This window comes from Alligator mississippiensis, chromosome 2 (assembly GCF_030867095.1).
Source record: "Alligator mississippiensis isolate rAllMis1 chromosome 2, rAllMis1, whole genome shotgun sequence".
NCBI classification, from domain to species: domain Eukaryota; kingdom Metazoa; phylum Chordata; order Crocodylia; family Alligatoridae; genus Alligator; species Alligator mississippiensis.
The window spans coordinates 14,596,878-14,615,376 of record NC_081825.1 but is presented as its reverse complement, the minus strand read 5'-3'; the positions used below and the strand labels follow the sequence as shown (position 1 = coordinate 14,615,376).

At 40.9% G+C, this 18,499-nt stretch overlaps 1 protein-coding gene across 1 annotated transcript in view; it reads left to right on the top strand.

Moving 5' to 3' along the window:
• The window catches only part of KDM3A (lysine demethylase 3A), a 49,223-nt gene that overhangs the window by 8,479 nt on the left and 22,245 nt on the right, over positions 1–18,499 (top strand). The window contains exons 5-15 of the mRNA XM_006271493.4: positions 2,711–2,813; positions 4,139–4,263; positions 4,872–4,944; positions 5,030–5,118; positions 7,392–7,552; positions 12,031–12,587; positions 13,545–13,746; positions 15,011–15,225; positions 16,776–16,928; positions 17,128–17,223; positions 17,647–17,774. Of these exons, the coding sequence (XP_006271555.3) occupies positions 2,711–2,813; positions 4,139–4,263; positions 4,872–4,944; positions 5,030–5,118; positions 7,392–7,552; positions 12,031–12,587; positions 13,545–13,746; positions 15,011–15,225; positions 16,776–16,928; positions 17,128–17,223; positions 17,647–17,774 (1,902 nt within the window). The remainder of the gene's footprint in view (positions 1–2,710; positions 2,814–4,138; positions 4,264–4,871; positions 4,945–5,029; positions 5,119–7,391; positions 7,553–12,030; positions 12,588–13,544; positions 13,747–15,010; positions 15,226–16,775; positions 16,929–17,127; positions 17,224–17,646; positions 17,775–18,499) is intronic.

Genomic DNA, 18,499 nt, shown 5'->3' with positions numbered 1-18,499 from the left:
ACCACAGACTTGCTATGAAAACTTAAAAACATAGACCACCTTCCCAGCAACACACTCCTAGCCACCATGGACGTTACCAGCCTATACACCAACATCCCACACCAGGATGGCATCCATGCCTGCCTTATATATCTACAGGAACAAGATTACAACCCAGAATACAGACCCAAAGATATCACTGAGTTTATACACTTCATCCTCACACACAACAATTTCACTTTTAATAATCAACACTTCCTCCAGATGATGGGAACAGCTATGGGCACTAAAATGGCCCCACAGTATGCCAACCTTTTTATGAGCCATCTGGAAGAAGATTTCCTCAAGAACTGCACCATCAAACCCTTGCTGTACTTACGATATATCGATGACATCTTCATCATTTTGGAGTGAGAACCTGGAATCTCTGATTGAGTTCCACCAGAAATTCAACAGTCACCATCCCTCCATCCAACTTTCTTTAGAATACTCCAGCACCAGCATCTCCTTTTTAGACACAATGATCAGTATCCAGAAGGGTAAAATACAGACCACAGTATACAAGAAACCCACAGACCAACATACATATCTGCACAGAACCAGCAATCACCCGAAACACACCAAAAAAGCTGTGATATACAGCCCAGCCCTCAGATGCCACCGCATCTGTACTGAAGAGAACACCCGGGATCGCCACCTCACCAATCTTAAAAAGGCTTTCACCCAGCAAGGACACTCCTTCAGAGAGGTAGATCGCACGTTTGAAAGAGCCACCTGGATGCCACGTGAAGAACTGCTGCAGTACAGAAGAAAAATACCCACAAATCGCACACCGCTGGTTATGACCTATCACCCATCCCTTGAACCTGTACGGAAAATCCTCAAAAAATTGCAACCCATACTAGAAAGAGACCCTATTCTTAAAAAGATCTTCCCAGAGCCACCCATCCTAGCCTTCAGACAAGCACCGAACCTCGCCAACCTCATCACCAGAAGCAAACTTCCTCAAGCCCAGAACACCCCAAAAGGATCCAGACCGTGCCGTGACAAGAAATGTAAAACCTGCCCCCACATCCCCACCACCCCCACTATTACTACACCCCACAACAGAGCCATCAGCATCCCAGGATCTTACAGCTGCACCTCCAGAAATGTAATATATCTCATCCAATGCACCAAATGCCCTGATGGATGATATGTAGGAGAGACCAGACAACAACTGCACCCCAGAATGAACGCACACCGGGAATCCATCAAAGACAGAAACACTCAATTACCGGTGGGGGCACATTTCTCACGGAAGGGCCACTCTCTCTCCAATCTCTCAGTCCTGATCCTCAAGGGAAATTTACACAACACATCCCAGAGACGAGCCTATGAGCTCCATTTCATCAACCTGCTGGATACTAGAGATCAGGGACTAAACATAGACATTGGATTTTTGATACATTACAATCTGCCTGGCAACTGACTCCCCAGCCCAGCCCAGCCCCTGGCTTCTTTACTTGTCATCCCATCCAGGAAGAGCACACACCAACTGCTGCGGCTTCCTTAGCCTGACGAAGGGTTTTTGAACCCGAAAGCTTGCTTAATAACTATTCTCCAACCATTTGGGTTGGTCTAATAAAAGATATCAAATTCACCCAAGGAACCTTGTCTGTTAGTGTCATGTTTTTATACCACTCTAGCAAAGGTTCCCATGGGATTTTTACATAGATGTTTGGGAATTATACCCTGTAGTTTATCCTATTGTGGCATTAGTAGTCCTGATTGAAGCTGAGTAGTTTTAAAATAGTACAGGGAAGGGCCTTGTCTAATAAACAAGTACACGTTGTAAGAAGATTCTTCACTTCCAAAGCCAGAGGTTTTCAGAGCCAAGTTGATCTTAAACCGTCTCCCATGTACCACTGAGTTGTACAGTAGTGAAACAAAATTGTAACCCCATATTTTTATTTTATTTTTTTTTTAGAAAGGCCCTTTGCCCTCTATGCTTCACCTGCAATTTACTGGCATTGGTTCAGGTGAGATTTGAGGTGATAACCAGGGATCCCTGGGTCTCTTTGAAGAAAAAAAAAATTAGAAAATTTCTGATTTTTAACCCCCCCCCTCCCCCCCCAGCCACATTTTTCCATGATTAAAATGAAACGCCACTTATATATCTATATAAGTGGTGTTTCATCTTAATCACGGAAAAATGTGGATTTGGGGGGGAGGGAGGGGTTTATTTACTTTAAATCAGAAAATTTCTGATTTTTTTTTTTTTTTTTTTTTCCAGAGAGAACCAGGATCCCTGGTGAAGCTGTCTTTCACAAATGTTCATATACAAGCTTTTGCAAGTTTGTTATAGTTTTAGACCCATACACGTTACAAAAATGAACAAGGGGAAAATTGGTGGTTCAGTTAAACTCTGTAATCTTTTGATAAGGAAAGAGTCTGAAACAAAAAAATAAAGCGAAATGCAGATTATTTGTAGAATAATGCCAGAGTAGTTCTGGAGTTTTTTCTTCAAATGGTCAGAAGTGTTAGTTTTATATGAGAAGTCGTTGTATTTAGAGCACAAATCTATGAAGCAGATGTATCCAAGTAGGGAGTAATATCCATCAGGTTTCATGTACATTGTTGCCAGTCTTTGGAGACTGACAGTGCTTTTGTTTGAAAAGTAATTGTGTCAAACATTTAGTGCTCTAAAGAACAACTCTTTTTTTTGACCAAATACTTTCATCTTTAATAGGATGTGGACAGTTCAAAGCTTCCTTTTACGGAGGACCAGAATATTAATGAAGAAATTCAAGCTTTCAAAATGAAATGCCAAGATGAAAGCCATTTGTTGCAAGGTACAAGACCACCCTCTGGTGGAAAGATACTGGGAGTTGCTCTTTGCTGATATCCACAGAAATATTGTCATAAGCTAGAAAATTCCCTTTTTGATTTCCTTCTCTACGCTTCCCTGAATGGTTGTCTGTTCTGCTGCCCATTCCCAACACAGTGGGGTTTTGTTTTGTCTTTTTTGTTTTAGATTGCTGGGGCACTGACACAATTTAAATGAAACACTAAAATATGCAGTAATATAGAGACTAGATCAGGACCCCTCCCCTCCCCTCCCCTCCCCTCCTCTCCTCCCTCAGCGGTCTTTAAACATGGGGACCAAATATAGCCTCACTTTTTTTTCTCCTAGAAGTGGCTGAGCAATATCTATTGAATTCAGTGAGAGCTTCTTGTTTGCTTGGTACAGTACATCTAGAAATCAAGCTGCTTATCTATTTATGTGCCTGACTTCAAATGCACACTACTTTTAAACCCTTTTTCTACGCAATTCCATGACTAAGTAGAAACGCTTTGGAGAGCCGTTTTTGGTAGAGTTAAAATTTGCTGATAGTAAGGCTCTCCAGCAATCTTCAATACTGGTTCCTACAAGTCCTATTTTGTATAGATAAATATGTGACTTCTGGATAAGAAGTGATACAGTGAAGTTAAGTGACATGGGAGTCCTTGAAAACAGGAAAAACCCCACAAATGTAACACGCAGGGATCCATTTCTAGGTCTGTTAAATTCTCAGTCACCTTGGCCCCTGATGTAAGTGGTGGCAGCCAGAGAACCCCAGGGGACTGTTCCAGTAGGTGGGCAGTACTCCGAATGCAGAGGTATTGTTGTCTAACTCCCTTCTCAGAGTTATGGCACTACCTTCTTGGCTGGTATCGTAGTGGATATGTGAAAGTTTCATCATGTTACTTTGCTCACTATTTTCAAGTGTTGTTCACTTGATTTCTGGTATACAGTCTTGCTGGCTAGGCAGCAAGAATACATGGGGAAAATAACAAGTCACCATGGAGCGGGAGGGCAGGTCAAACTCACCCCCCAGCCAGAGCCAGACTTGGGGCTGCTCCCAGGCTGGATCTGTGGAGGTGGTGGCAAGGGGTCTGGGTAGGTGGCGGGGGGTCCAGCAGCTACAGAGTGGATGGGGCTGCCACTGCTTGCCATGTCCATCTGGGACTGGCAGCCCCAAATTCTGCAGCAGGCCCCTCCCTGACCCCACAACTTTTGGTAGCCTGTAGACTGTATGGAAGGGCTCTGTAGGCTGAATCCACCCTGAAACCATGTCTTTGACACTGCTGCCATAGAGCATGTCCCACTCTCTGAACCCCCTCTTTTTTTCTTAAGGTGGCAAGAACATAATTGGTTCAAAAATAAGAATCTATAGTTTGAAACCATCTACTCAGTGGTTCACAGCAACAGTTGTAAATGGTAATTCGACTAAAAGAACGCTGGAAGTCAACTGTGAGGAGGTAAGCAGCAATTGATCCAATGTGGGTAGCAAAGGCTGGAGTGGTGGGGCGGTGGGGAAGGAATGGGACCCACCTTGTACCTAGTAGTAGTTTTGTTCTTGCATATCTACCCAGCTGGAATGATAGATCTAACACTTCATTCCAATAGATACAGAATATTTTATGTTGGTAGCAAATAATTTATGGCACAAGTAGAGGAGCAGAGTATTGAAATGTCCCTTCTAGATTAAGGAAAAAGTAGGTCAAACCCATTATTTTAGAATCTCTACTACTGGTACAGTAGTAGAGGCAGCTGGTTATTTCTGAGGATGCCTTCTAAAAATGCACATTATCAAACTTTGAAGGAATGCAGGCTTTAGTCATCTCTGAAACTTTGACTTCGGTTCCATAAAGTTAGGTATTTTGAACCTGAAAGGTTCAAAAATATAAATTTCTCCATAATTGGAGTATTACAATATTTTTTTCCCTAAACTTAAAAAATGCTTCTGTTTCTCCTAAATTGCAGAGACTGTAGGCATTTGGATCTAGAACATCTCTTAGAAGTTTTTGAAAAGCATTTTTTTTGTATATTAACTTTTATAAATAGATTACTCCATTCTTTCTTTAAGATGCCAGCTTTAAAAACACTTGATCCAGAACTGATTCATGTTGAAATTATACATGGAGATGATGGAAAGTGTGGTAAGATCTCATCTATTAGCCTCTAACTATATATAATATTTCGGTATGGAAAACAAGGCTATAACTTTATTGATTTCTGTTTCAGATACGTCCAAAAGAAATAGGGGTCTGAAAAGAAAATCATCTGAGAAAAAAGGAAGTGTTGGTGCCAAACAAACAAAATCTTGTCTTAAGGTAATTCTGTCCTTTTAAATAACAAAACAAAACATTAGAGCATTGTCATTTAAACGTTAAGGAGCATTAGGTAACATAGTTGGTTATACGGAATATAGATTTTTCTCTGGTTATTTATTCAGTGCTAGTTTAGCCATGGGAGTAGCAGTCTTTCTTTCAGTCATTAAGTGGAAAAAGAGCTTGGTTGAGATCACTTTGTCATAAAAGAAGCTACAGTCATAGGTGATCATAGGGGTTTTTTTTTTACTTCCAGGGTATACTCTTCCCTTGTTAGCTGCTTGTTTAGAGAGATTTTAAGGAAGGGTATGGTTTATCTAGCTAAAAAGAAATCTAGGAAGAAGGGGAATAAAATAGTTATCCTGTAACGGTGCCTACCTACTTGCCTTGGGGACTAATGCTACCAGACAGTAGCATCTTTAATAGATACTGTATGTTGTTTCTTCCCTGCAAACAGAAGAAATCTGGTAGCAATCCTAATTTTTCCATTTCAGAGTCAGTCTGTGGCTTAAATTCAGGAAAGCTGTCTAGTAAAAGTCAAAGGAAGTTCTTCTGGGTGACTTAAATATGGAATTCAAAGTGGAGAAAGTGGCTTAGTTAAAGAACAGCATTTCAAATAGTGTATGTAATTAGTTTCAGGATCTTGGACCGGAGAGATTTATTTTTTTGTCAAGAAATAAGGAAGATGATGTGAGAGCTATTGCCTTAGCATTGTACTTCTGTTGATGAGTCCTGCACTAGAACAGCTATTTAACTCTAATGATTAGGTGTCACATTAGAAAATTTTAATGGCTTATCAGATGGGAATTAGCCTGGAGTAACTGCTTTTGTGCTTTCTCTGTGGATATTCTTTATTTTGTGGTAAAGATACATTTTGAGCGGTTAATCTGCACAAAAATTGTCTTAATGTGGCATATGACTGTCCATAGAGGGACTTAGTATCAACTAATTTGTTCTGGTTTATACTTTTTGACATGGATAAGTCATAAAAGTATAATAGTTGCATCATGATAGAAATATCTTTAAATGTAGGACATAGAGGAATACATCAGCTGTTCAGACTCCTCGAGGTATTTTGTAAACTTTTTCAGGAGATGTTTAGGTATGGCAAACCAACTTTTTTTTTCTATCTAGTCAGGAAAACCTGAAACAAATGTATTTTTAAATGAGATGTTAGTGAGAATGTAGATGAGTAAATCAAAGAACAGGATTTTTCGCTTTTTCTTGTTTTTGGAGAGCAGTTCTAAGCACCTTCAGCCCTTGTGGTGGGTTTGGTTTTTTGGATTTTTGTGTTTAAGATTTGGAGGCCATTTTCTGTGAACATTTGCTTAAATTTTGAAGTTCAGCAGCTCCTTTGTTTTAGTTTAGTATCATATCTTGTCAAACCATATATCAGTCTTGACAGACTGGATTCTAAAGCATAAAGCAGTAATTTGGTTAGTTCTAGTGAAATGCATTGAAGGAAGGATACGGACACCGGATTTGACCCATTATTCTGCAGGGAACTAATTAAAAAGATCAGTGTCCTTGGAAGGTTTTGATCATAGTATCATAGTACTTAGGGTCGGAAGGGACCTAAACAGATTATCGGGTCCGACCCCCTGCCCCGGGCAGGAACGGGTGCCGGGATCATATCACCCCAGCCAAATATCTGTCCAGCCTCCTCTGATAAACAGGCAAGAGTCTGTGTTTTGAACCAGTAGTAGCTATAAAGCTGCTGCCTTCATAACTAGGTACAGATAACTATGTCTAGGCTACTATAGGGGTTTTATACTACAGGCAGTTCCATGTTTAGATTGATATGGAAGTTCTCTTATATAAACAGGTAAAATAACCTACTGCTACTGGATCTACTTTCCAGGGGATTTTCTGCACAAATTTAGATTTCCAGATAAGTTCTAAATCTTGTTTTTGACCTTCATAGTCCATGGTTTTTCAGGGGAGCAGCCTGTTGTGGTTTGTGGGCCGCAGTTAACTAAGATCACAAGATTTTTCTAATCTCCTTTCCGTGTTCCTTCTAATGTGTTCACTTTCCTCAAATCCGCTCAGGAGTCTGAAACCAAATTTTCATATTCTGGGGAAACTGATGCTTGTTTTGAGGTTTTTCTATTTCCCTCATGAACAGAAAGAATAGCTTACTGGAGCCTGTTGCAATTATGAAAAATCAGTGTGTAACTATGTATATTGGATAGCTTTAAGTAGTCATGGAAGAATTTAGGAAACTTTTTTTTTTTTCCTGCTGAGACTAAATGTTTGTATCTCTTGATCCTTTCTAGGAATCTCCTGGTCAGGGCCATGTGCAGTCGGTACCAACAGTGTTTGGTGAAGCACTGCTGGGATGTACACCTGCAACTCCTGTTAGTAAAGGCCTGAGGCACCAAGGCATGCCTCAGCCGGCTAACTCGCCTCCCAATCTTGGTGCAGAAACTCCTCAGGGGTAAGCAAGCGGTGATCGATTATTCTATTCTGCTGTTTATGGAATATAATACTTGTCTTCTGTTGACTGGAGGTTATTGGAGAGATGGCCGGGGGGAGGGGCAGATTTTAGAAATGATGGTAATTTTTTTGCATTCTTTGTGGATAAGGAAAATATATTACTATATTGTTAATTGGAATGAATATATAATTACTTCAGGTTATAGTCTCGCCTCGTTCCTTTGACTGGGTGTAATCCTGGCTTGGGTTGGGGGGGATATCTTAATTCTCTTCATGCTTCCATACATCTTTTTTTTTAAAGATGGAGAAAATATGTTTGTATATGTTCTGAGGATTAAAACTTTTTTTATAAAAGATTTCAGTATGTAGTTAGAATTTTTTTTTCAGGGGTTCAAAGCATCTTCTAAAGAGAAGGAGGTATGCTATGGGGTGAGGGTTTGGTAGTCCCATGTATGGGGAAGTTTGGTGCGTGGGATGCCGTTGATTTTTGAAATTGTCAAGCTATAGGAAAGGCAAGGGCACTTTAAATAAGAGATTGTGGATGTAATTATTTTTTTAATCTCTGGTGGAATAACTGTTTATAGCTCTTTGGTATTTAAATGTTTGTAAGAACAAGACTGGCTTTAATAAACCAGTTTGACAACACCTTCTATAGCCTACCATTATACGAAAGGGTTTGTTTGTTTGTTTGTTTTAAATTTTGATCAAAGCTTCTCTTTTCGTTTCTTTTAATGAATAAGGGAATAAAGTTATAGGAAAAGGCTTGAATTGCCCAAGTTCACATAGGAAGCCTATGACAGAGCCTGAATCAGAGTTCTGATTTTCTGACTCGGGCTGGGCCTTGAACCACAAGACTCTCCTTTGTAATGCAGTGGAACAGGTTTCATACAGGTGTCCTGGGCTGCTTGTGCCACAGAAGGTTGATAGCTACATTCCCAAGTTGTAGTAAACTTAAATTGCTTTAATTGGACTACTTTTTCTCTGAGTGTATTTGGTCATAATCTACTTTTTTCCAATTTAAAGCAATATCTTATTCCTGATACTACGAAGGGCCAACGTAGGCATGTGAAAGTGATTTGGATATTATTATGAGCTGTGCACAGAATCATAGAGAAGTAGGGCTGAAAGGGACCTCCTGAGGTCATCTAATCCAACCCCCTGCCTGAAGCAGGATCCTTGCTATCCAAGCCATCCTATACAAATCTATTGTGTAACTTCTTAACAAAACTACAGTCACCCCTGACATCACATCCACATTGTTGGGCTGAAGAGCTCACTGACTAAGTTCATGGACGACACCAAGTTATGGGGAAGCGTGGTCATGCTTGAAGTTAGGTTACAGATACGGGCGGACCTATACGGGGTAGCGCGTTGGGAGGACTGGAACCTGATGAAGTTCAATGTCAAGAAATGTAAAGTGCTCCACCTTGGGACAAGCACCCCCTCCAACACGCCTACAGGCTTGGTGGCACCAAACTGACTAGCACCACAAATGAAAGGGACCTGGGGGGTAAGAATAGACCACAGTATGAATGTGAGCTGGCAGTGGGATGCTGTAGCCAGTAGGGCAAAAAATACTGTGGCATGCATCAATTGATGCATCTCCAGCAAAACCAAGCAAGTGATTCTTCTGCTGTACTCAACACTGGTGAGACCACAACTGGAGTACTGCATCCGGTTCTGGGCACCACACTTTAACAAGGATGTGGACAAGCTTGAGAGAGTCCAGAGAAGAGCCACCTGTATGATCAGAGTCTTACATGGCAAGCCAGATGAGGAAAGCATGAGGGATCTGGGAATCTTCTTTTTTCAGGCTGAAGACTGAGAGGGGATCTAGTAGCAGCTTACTGCTACATTAGGGGAGTACATGAAGGACTCGGTGAGCAACTGTTCACTAGAGCACCTAAGGGGAAAACTAGGAGTAATGGCCACAAACTCTTGGAAGATTGATTCAGGCTCAAAATTGGGAAAAACTTCTTCACAGTCAGGGTGTCCAGACTGTGGATTAAGATCCCTCCAGACGTGGTGCAATCACCTACCCTGGAAATCTTCAAGAGGAGACTAGACAGTCACCTTGCTGGGGTCACCTGACCTGCAGTTATCTTTCCTGCTAGGTGCAGGGGGCTGAACCAGATGATCTTCCAAGATCTGTTCCGGTCTTACCGTCTATGAATAACACCCTAATCTGCCACAGGTAAATCTAGCAAGAAGGAGAATTACAGCAGCCAATGTCCTGCTACTGTAAAGGTTGTCAGTATATGTTGGAAAGATACAAGGAAGAGGGCTGTGACCCTTCTACAGAGGAACATAAAAACCCAATCTGATCATAGGATAAAATTCCTTCCTGACCCCAAATGTGGTGATCAGTCTGACCCCGAGTGAAGGGGCAAAACCTTCTATTCAGAAACCTCCAGATTTAAGTCTCAGCAAGAGAATTGGCACACCCCACTCAATTTGCTCAGCCTTGGTTGCAACCAACACCCAGTGCCTCTGAGAGAGGCTTTAAAAACCCCTGATGGGCATAGCAGCAGGCTGGTGGGGGTTCTCTTCCAGCCCCATGTGGCAGCCAGCAAAGCCCAGAAACATAGGAAATTTCCATAGTAGAAATAGGAATAACTATACCCAGGTCATCCCTGACCAATTCCTGTCCGACCTCTTCCTGAACACCTCCAGTGATGAGTCCACAGTTTCCCATGGCAGTCTGTTCCACTGCCTCATTGTTCTAACAGTGAAGACTTTGTTTCTGACACCCAATCTAAACCTATTTCCTGCAACTTCAAGCCACTGGTCCATGCCCTGTTTTCTGCAGCATAAGAGAAAAGGTGCTTTCCCTCTTTTTTTTATGGCAGCCCTTTCAAGTATTTGAAGATTACTATCATGACCCCTCTTAAGTGCCTTTTCCACAACCTGAATAGTCTTGGCTGCTTTGGCCCCTCCTTGTATGATTTGACTTCCAAGATCTCTCATTCTTGTCACCTGCTTCTGGATCCTTTCTTAACTTTTCTGTGTCCCTTTTACAAATGCAGAACCCAAAACTACACACTCTTGGCAGTACTCAAGATGAGGTCTAACCAGCGATGAGTAGAGAGGCACTGTCGCCTCTTTTGTCTTGCACCTAATGCTTCTGTTGATGCACCCCAAAATCACATTTGTCTTTTGTGCAGTGTGATGCAGCTGCAGACTCGTATTGAGTCTGATTTACCAAGACTCCTAGATCCTTCACCATAGTCATAGGCGACATGTGCCCCCCCTGAGATTAGGGCTCGCTGGCCGGGGGCGACGGTCGGTGCTCCTCCTGAGAATGTGGTGGTGTCGAGAGAAGCGCCAGTGGCACTTCCAGTTTGTGATCAGCTGCTGGGGGAACTACCCCTCTCCCATGGTCAGTGATTGGTCCCCAGGATCAGGATGTACCAGTTGCCCATATCCATAGTGCTGCCATCCAGCAAGTTGTCACCCATTTTGTGCTTGTATTTTTAATTATTCTTCCCAAGGCGTAGCAACTTGCATTTGTCAGCACTGAACTTCACCTGGTTAGCTTCAGCCCAGCTTTCCAATCTGTTGAGATCCTTGTGCTCTAGTCCTCCAGTGTACTCACAGGATTGTGCTCCAGTCCTCCAATGTGCTCACAGTCCTTCCCTGTTTTGTGTCATCTGCAAACTTGCTCAAGAAGCTTTCTGTTTAGTTCTCTAGCATGAGAACAGAGATGGAGAGTTAAAATCTGAAAATCATGCTAAGTTTATGGTACTGGTAGTCTTACATTCTGCTCAGTTAGCACATTTTATCTGGAGCGCACGCTCTCCTTTGTAAACTTGATCCTGCAGTACCATTTAGTTGTTTAACGCAATATACCTGTACTATGCATTGAGCTCAATAACTGCTAAAGCATTTGTTGGATTTGGTTAGTTCCTCTGTGTATGCAGCTCCTTCACACTGTGACAGTGTTAGAGAGAACTCAACTGTTGTGCCTGCAGTTGCCTTCCCTGTTTGTGTGTTTAAAGCCGTGTCCTATGTGCAACTTTTGAATTCTCAGGGGCATTTTTGTTTGTTTGTTTAGCTCTACTAAAATCCATGATTTAAATTTCTCTTTAGCCCTTAAACTTGGTTCCAAAGGATACCATATTTTCTCACTTAGACCATACCTTGGGTTATAATACACACTTTATTTTTGAAAGGCAGAATGAAGAGAAAAAGATCTTTCCTTGTAGAAACTGGGTAGCAGCAGCAGCTAGGGAGCTGAGCCTGCTTGTTCTGCTCCAGGAGGGTCAGGTGCAGATCTTTCACTTGTGTCCATATCTGGCAGAAATTGTTCTTATCATATTTCTTGAATGTACTTTGCATTACAATTTTCAGCAGCTGTTTTGGGCATTGTGCGATTCTTTTTGGGAGGAAAATATAGTAGCTTAAGATGGCTGATGAACTCATTGGTTTGACTTTTTTGGATATCTTACTATCTTTAATATTGCATATTGTACATTTCAGCATCTGCAGACAGAGTCTACCAGAAGCACATCCTTCCAGTGTTAATACTAGTGTTAAAATGCCAAAAGAAGATCCAACTGCCTTTCACACAGAGCTTCTGTCTAAAGAACAAACTAAAAATCTCACTGATCAGAATGGTATCTATACCGCTTTGACGAACCCAGAATCTCCATCTTTGACCGACTCTCACAATAGCAAACCAAGTGACTTGAAAAGCAAATGTGAACCCTTTGTCAGTCCAATGACAAATGCCCCAAAGGAGTGTGTTTCTGTAAAACCAACACAGCATCTTAATAGCTCTTCCAGGTCAACGTCAAGAACCAGTGGAACTTCTGAACTTCAGAAATTTTTTGATTGTAATCCCTCAACATCGGATGCCCATTCTGCCCCTTTTACTGAGTCTGGAGTTAAATTGCAGAACAGTTGCAAAGCAAGCCAGGCAGAAAATTCTTCATCTGTATGTTCCTCAATTAAAGGAAACTGTAGTGAATTTCTGTACGAGAGAAATGAAAATGAAGGGATTTCGAGTGGAATCGCCAGTAAAGTCCAGGATAATAGTAAGTATGTCTAAGCTTAGGTATCAGCATAGATGTCTAATATTTAAAATTAGACCTTTCAGAAAAATGTGCTTCCTGGATAATGAATTACATGACAGCAATTTTTGTTTGACTTCTTAACTAAATGTCTCTTTCATTTTTGGAAGAGAAGATTAAATAATAAGATTAGGGATCCCAACAATTATTTTAAATAACACAATCTAGAAATTGAGTAAAGCTGTATCTGCATGTCTGTAGGAAAAAAGCTTGTCACCACAGACTTGTATTCGTAACTGGAACACAACTCTTTTTGTACGCATAAGAAATAAGATTGGGAAGAAGGGTTGCAAAAGTTAGAATAGACATAAGATATATATATAATAGACTTAGATCCTCCATAACACAGTGGGAACCAAATTCTGCAGCAATACTACTAAATTCTGTGGAAACAAGTTCTTCTAGGCTGCTTTGCAGCAAAATGCTGAATCGTAGTATCTGAAGGTGTGTGTGTGTGTGTGTGTGTGTGTGTGTGTGTGTTGGTGGCAAGGTGCGGGAGGGCAGTAACAGAAATTAGCTGGCTCATATGGCTAAGAGGCATTTTCAGACTGAAATTGGCAGGTGGTGCTTTAATTAACATTTCATGCAGTTAAGTACACTTTAAAAAAAAAAAAGTCTGACATCCTGGGGCTTAGTTATTCAGGAAGGGGCGAATCATATAGCTGTAGAAAAAGTGAGGCTCTAACACTGCCAATAACTCTTCTGAAGAAGCTTATGCTCTTTGATCAACTCTTGGACTCTCTCTGTTGAGGTCCCTTCCAACCCTAGCTTCTATGAATCTATGAAATGCAGTGTAAAATATTTGATTTTTTTCAACTCAAGTAGAGAATTTAGCAGAAATGCATAAGGCAGGCAAGCGTGTGATCGAATGCATTTTTTTTAGTCATTTGGATTCACAATCTGCACCTGCTTTTCCTGCAGTAATTGTTCGCAAGTCAATTTTGGCAGATGCCAGTAAAGTTAAGAAGCTACAGCAGAGTGGGGAAGCATTTTTACAGGATGGTTCCTGCAATAACATTGCACCTCACTTGCATAAGTGCCGGGAATGTCGCCTGGACAGCTACCGGAAAAACAAAGAGCAAAGGGACTCCACTGTCTTCTGCAGATTCTTTCACTTCAGGAGGTGAGTTGAGTTTTCATGTATGTGTATGATGATGTTCTGCAAATGGGTTTTATGAGACTAGGGCTGATCTTGCACGGTTGTTGGTTGTAGCTGTGTTGGTCTAAGGACAGGCAGGCAAGGATCTTTGGGTAGGTGTGATATCTTTTATTAGACCAACTAAATGGTTGGAAAAAGTTCTTTGTAAGCCTTCGGGCACAAACACCCTTTGTCAGGAGATCTCGGGGAAACCTTGGGATGGAGGATTCTCCCACTATGTTACAAAGTATTGACTTTTTCTGGACATGTAGTGGCAGAAATACAGCCCTGACAGCTACAGGGAAGGGGCAACAGAAAGAGGAAGCAAGGGAAAAGGGTAACATAAAAGCAAAGGACTTTAAGAGCAATGTTTTTTAACTTGTGGTTTTATGTCTGAAGGGCAGCTTTTTAATATGTTGCAACGTTACTTGTCTCATGTGAGATTGTGGTAAAAAAAATCAAACAATGCTAGCTTGTCTTGCCAATAATATCAGTTGTTTTAGAAGTCTTGTCAAGTAGACCTTTGCAAAAGAGGTCTTGTGCAGTCTTTCTGCACACATAGAAAAATATCATGGTGCTATGGAAAAGTGTTTAATTCATAGGTAAAGCTTTCTTCGCCAGGGACTGGAGGGCAAGCATTTCCTCCATTGTACAAAACCTGCATTGGAAATTGTCACTTTACTTCAGAAGCAGCTATCTTGAACTATTTCATATATGGGGTGTATAAATTGTTTCAAAATAAGCAGTCTGATTTTCTTTTTTGTTGGTAGTTTTAACAGCATTTATTCTGAACTTCCTACAGGAAAATCTGAATAAAGTATAAGTTGGAAAGTAAGGGTTAATCATTTCTATTGGGCTTCTTTCAATGCAAGTTGTGATTACGTTTAATTAGTTTAGGAATATTCTATTTTGTTTAAGTTTGAGTTAACAGTGTACAAATTCTGGCACTTAGTACAATAAACAGTCTTTGTTTCCTACAGCCTTAAAGGGTCATATTTTTGCAAACATATTTGAGACCTGTTGGTTTTGATTTTTAAGATCCAAGCAAAAACTAACGTTCTGTATTTCTTTCCAAACTAGCAGGGTTTAATTACACTAAACTGTTATAGTAGTGAGCAGTTGATACTGATTAATAGTAATCATTGAACTGCTTAGCGTTGTTGATTAACATGAACACACAAATTAACATGCTGATCAAAATGAATGGAAATGAACTAATAGAGCATCTGATTGTCTTCCCCTTCTCCAGGCTTCAGTTTAATAAACATGGGTTGTTACGTGAAGCAGGTTTCTTAACTCCCAACAAATACGACCCCGAGGCTATTGGCTTGTGGCTGCCACTGGCAAAAAACGTTATGGGTCTAGATCTGGACACTGCAAAGTATGTTTTAGCCAACATTGGAGACCACTTCTGCCAGCTGGTGATATCTGAAAAGGAGTTCATGTCTACTATAGAACCACACAGTAAGAATAACTCTTTTGTAAAAGGAAATAAAGGACTTATAAAATAAGTCTTTCCATCCTTCATGGAAAGGGATTGTGTGACTGGTTTTGCTAGTGAGACTTAATACTTTAATTCTCAGTGGAGGGAAGCAGTACTACTAGCCTTACGGGTGCAACTATACAGTATTTATGAACCCTAATCATCATTCAGGCGTTCTAAATTCCCTTTGCTGAAAAGAAACAAAATGGTTTCTGTACTCTTCCTCTGAATTGGTCTGGCAACCCCTCCTGTTCCAGAGAGAGGCTAGAAGTGCAGAAGGTAAAAGATGCTTTCCATGCTCTATATTTATCTGTTGCCTGTGTATAATCAGTCAGGCTTTCCAACTTAGTGATGAATAGCCATGCTGGACCAGCACAGGTGAATGGAGTGGTGTCCTTTTCTCATGCATCAAGTCTGAATCTTGCTTATTGAGTTCCATGCTGGCTACTTGACCTCAGCGGGGCAGGATCAAGTCCTCATAAAATAGTTACGTTTCAGTCGGGTTCACTGCTATGACCTCCTGGGAGGTGCAGCAATGAAAAGAGTTTAAGCGATAACCTATCCTGGAAATATTTGTATTGCACCATCAGCATGCTTTTCAGTTTGAAAAAACAAAAATAAGGGGCTCCATTAGTTTCTACACGGTAGCTCTTCAGGGTAGAATTACAGTTAAACTGTGTGCGCGCACAGGGGGGTTCTTCCCCCTGTAGTTACTTTTGTGTAGTGAGAGGTGTGAGAGGATGGTTGGTTGCCTGGCTTCTCTTGTATGTTTTATATATGGATGTCATCACCATATATTTGGTACTCTTAACAGCTGTGCTTGTCCTCTCTGTACTAATCGGCCTCTCTAGGATTTATTTGTGTTCTAAAACTAGCATGGATTTGGACTTAAGGTGTATTTTCAGTTTCTGAAGCAGGTCCTGTTTGGACTCTTTGAGGGTCTTATCTAAGCTCTATATGATCACGGCGTTATCCTGCACCTTTTGCAATTGATGAGACTTCTGGTATCGATTCCAGCAGTAACTACAGAAACCTGACCTTCCAGGTTGAGACACAAAACCGAACTTCGTATTGATTCTTAAGCCTCTGTTGGCAATGGTTTAAAACTCCCCAGTTTGAGGTGCATGCAGAATGTGATGAAATGATGTGATTGAAAGTTGTTGTCGTTCTTTTGGAACTAGCTTCACAAATCGCTTGTTTTGCTAAATATTTATTGTGCGTGTTGAAAACTCAAGCTGTTTTAAACCTAGTTGTGGGCTTATGAATTCTTCCTGAGGGATGTGAGAAAGTTTGACAAGTGCTAGTCATTCCTATCCTGGACCTTTCTTTTTCAGGTCACTTATGTACAAGTATAATAAGCTAGACACGGATAGGAAATTAAGACCGTGGATCCATTGATTGCCACTTGATATGACAGTGCTAGCGTGTGTTGCACTACTGAAATCAAGCATGGTCACAGTAACTAAACTATAGACAACTATTCCATTATGTCTAACATACTAACTTATATTTGTACTATCACTTACCTCAGAGCAGGTAGCCTGGAAGCGTGCTGTCCATGGGGTTCGAGAAATGTGTGATGTCTGTGACACAACAATTTTCAACCTTCACTGGGTTTGTCCCAAGTGTGGTTTTGTAGTATGCGTGGATTGTTATCGGATGAAAAAGAAAAGCTTACACCAAGGTAACACTTTTCTCTTTAACGAAAACTTGTGTTTTGAACAGTTGAGTTTAATGGAAGAAGGGACTTGCTGGAAATCATTTTGTAAATGTGTAATCTGTATTTTGTTGAAAGAAGAAATGGGGGTGTTGGTTTGGGGTAGATGTGTGTGTTTGGGTTTTTTCTTATTAGACAGTCAGTCAAAATGTTAATTTGCTTTCAGATGGTGTATCTGAGACATTCAACTGGTTTAAATGTGTGAAGGGTCAGTTGCATGAACCAGAGAGTCTAATGCCTACACAGATAATTCCTGGAAAAGGTATTGTAATTATTTATGGAAGTGTGTGCAAGAATACTAAGCTTTCTGTTTGTTTGCAAATTATAGGGCCTGATTCAATGCCTGGGAAGTTAGACTTCATGAGCATTGGGTTTGGTCTTTAATAGATACTTGAATAATGTTGCGATTTGAGTAATACAGGCTGGTAAATGGTCAAAAAGCATATTTGCAGTCTGGCTGTACAATTTTCATCTTGCATTTTATACAGATGACTCCAGTTGGCATGTTAGTGTTTCTTTGATAGTTTAAATAGAAGTTGTAAAACTAGAGCTATGCAAATAAATCTGTTCTGCAAATGCTTGTTTCTTCTTTATCTTTGAATTGTGGCATATGCAATATAGTTGAATTCTTAATATCGTTTACACTTACTCTAGCTATGAGTTCATTAATGATTTCTCATTTTAGCTCTCTATGACGTTGGTGACATTGTCCACTCTGTAAGAACAAAATGGGGAATAAAAGCAAATTGTCCTTGTGCAAATAAACAGTTCAAGGCACTATCAAAGCCGACCTTAAAGGAGGATACAAAACAGGTACTGCTTCTGACTTCTTACGATTTTTTTTTTTTTTTACTATCTTCTGTAAAATATGGGCAAGACTGCAAAAGTGCTGTGTGTTGGCCTAATGCTGCCCCATTGAAGACAGTGGTTGATTTCTGTACCGAGTGGAGTTTAGACCAATACTGACCACTTCTGAAAATCCTGCTTGGCAGTTTTGGCTTATGCATGTATACTTTTCCTAGTTCAGCTTCCCTCAGTGTATGGACAGATGTATTTGGAACATTCTCAGTGTTGCACTTTAAACCCCAAGAGTCTAGACATGCACGCTACTTCAGACCAGTTTACCTTTCCTGGAATGTTTCAAAATCACACCAGGAAAATCTGATATTGTTTTGAGCCAGTCCTTGAACCAGTTCTTTTATGTGCAGACACAGAACATTACATACCTGGATGATTGACCAGACATTAGGTATCCCAAACTGCACTGCTCCTCACTACCCCCCAACCCCCCCATTCCAAAACCTATGCAGGACAGTAGGGCTGCTCTGGGATGCAGCCAGGACTCTGTTGCCCAAAGATCTATTGCCCACAGAGACCACAGTCTGTAGGGGTGGGGAAGCAAAAAGCCTCTGTGGCATTTTCACTTCCCTGTTGGGGGGGGGGGGGTCCCCAGGCTTAATTGGAAGAGGGAGTAGCCAGGGGGAAGGGGGGCTTTGTGGCCCCCTCTTGTGCTGGGTGGATGATTGTGCCTGTTAACA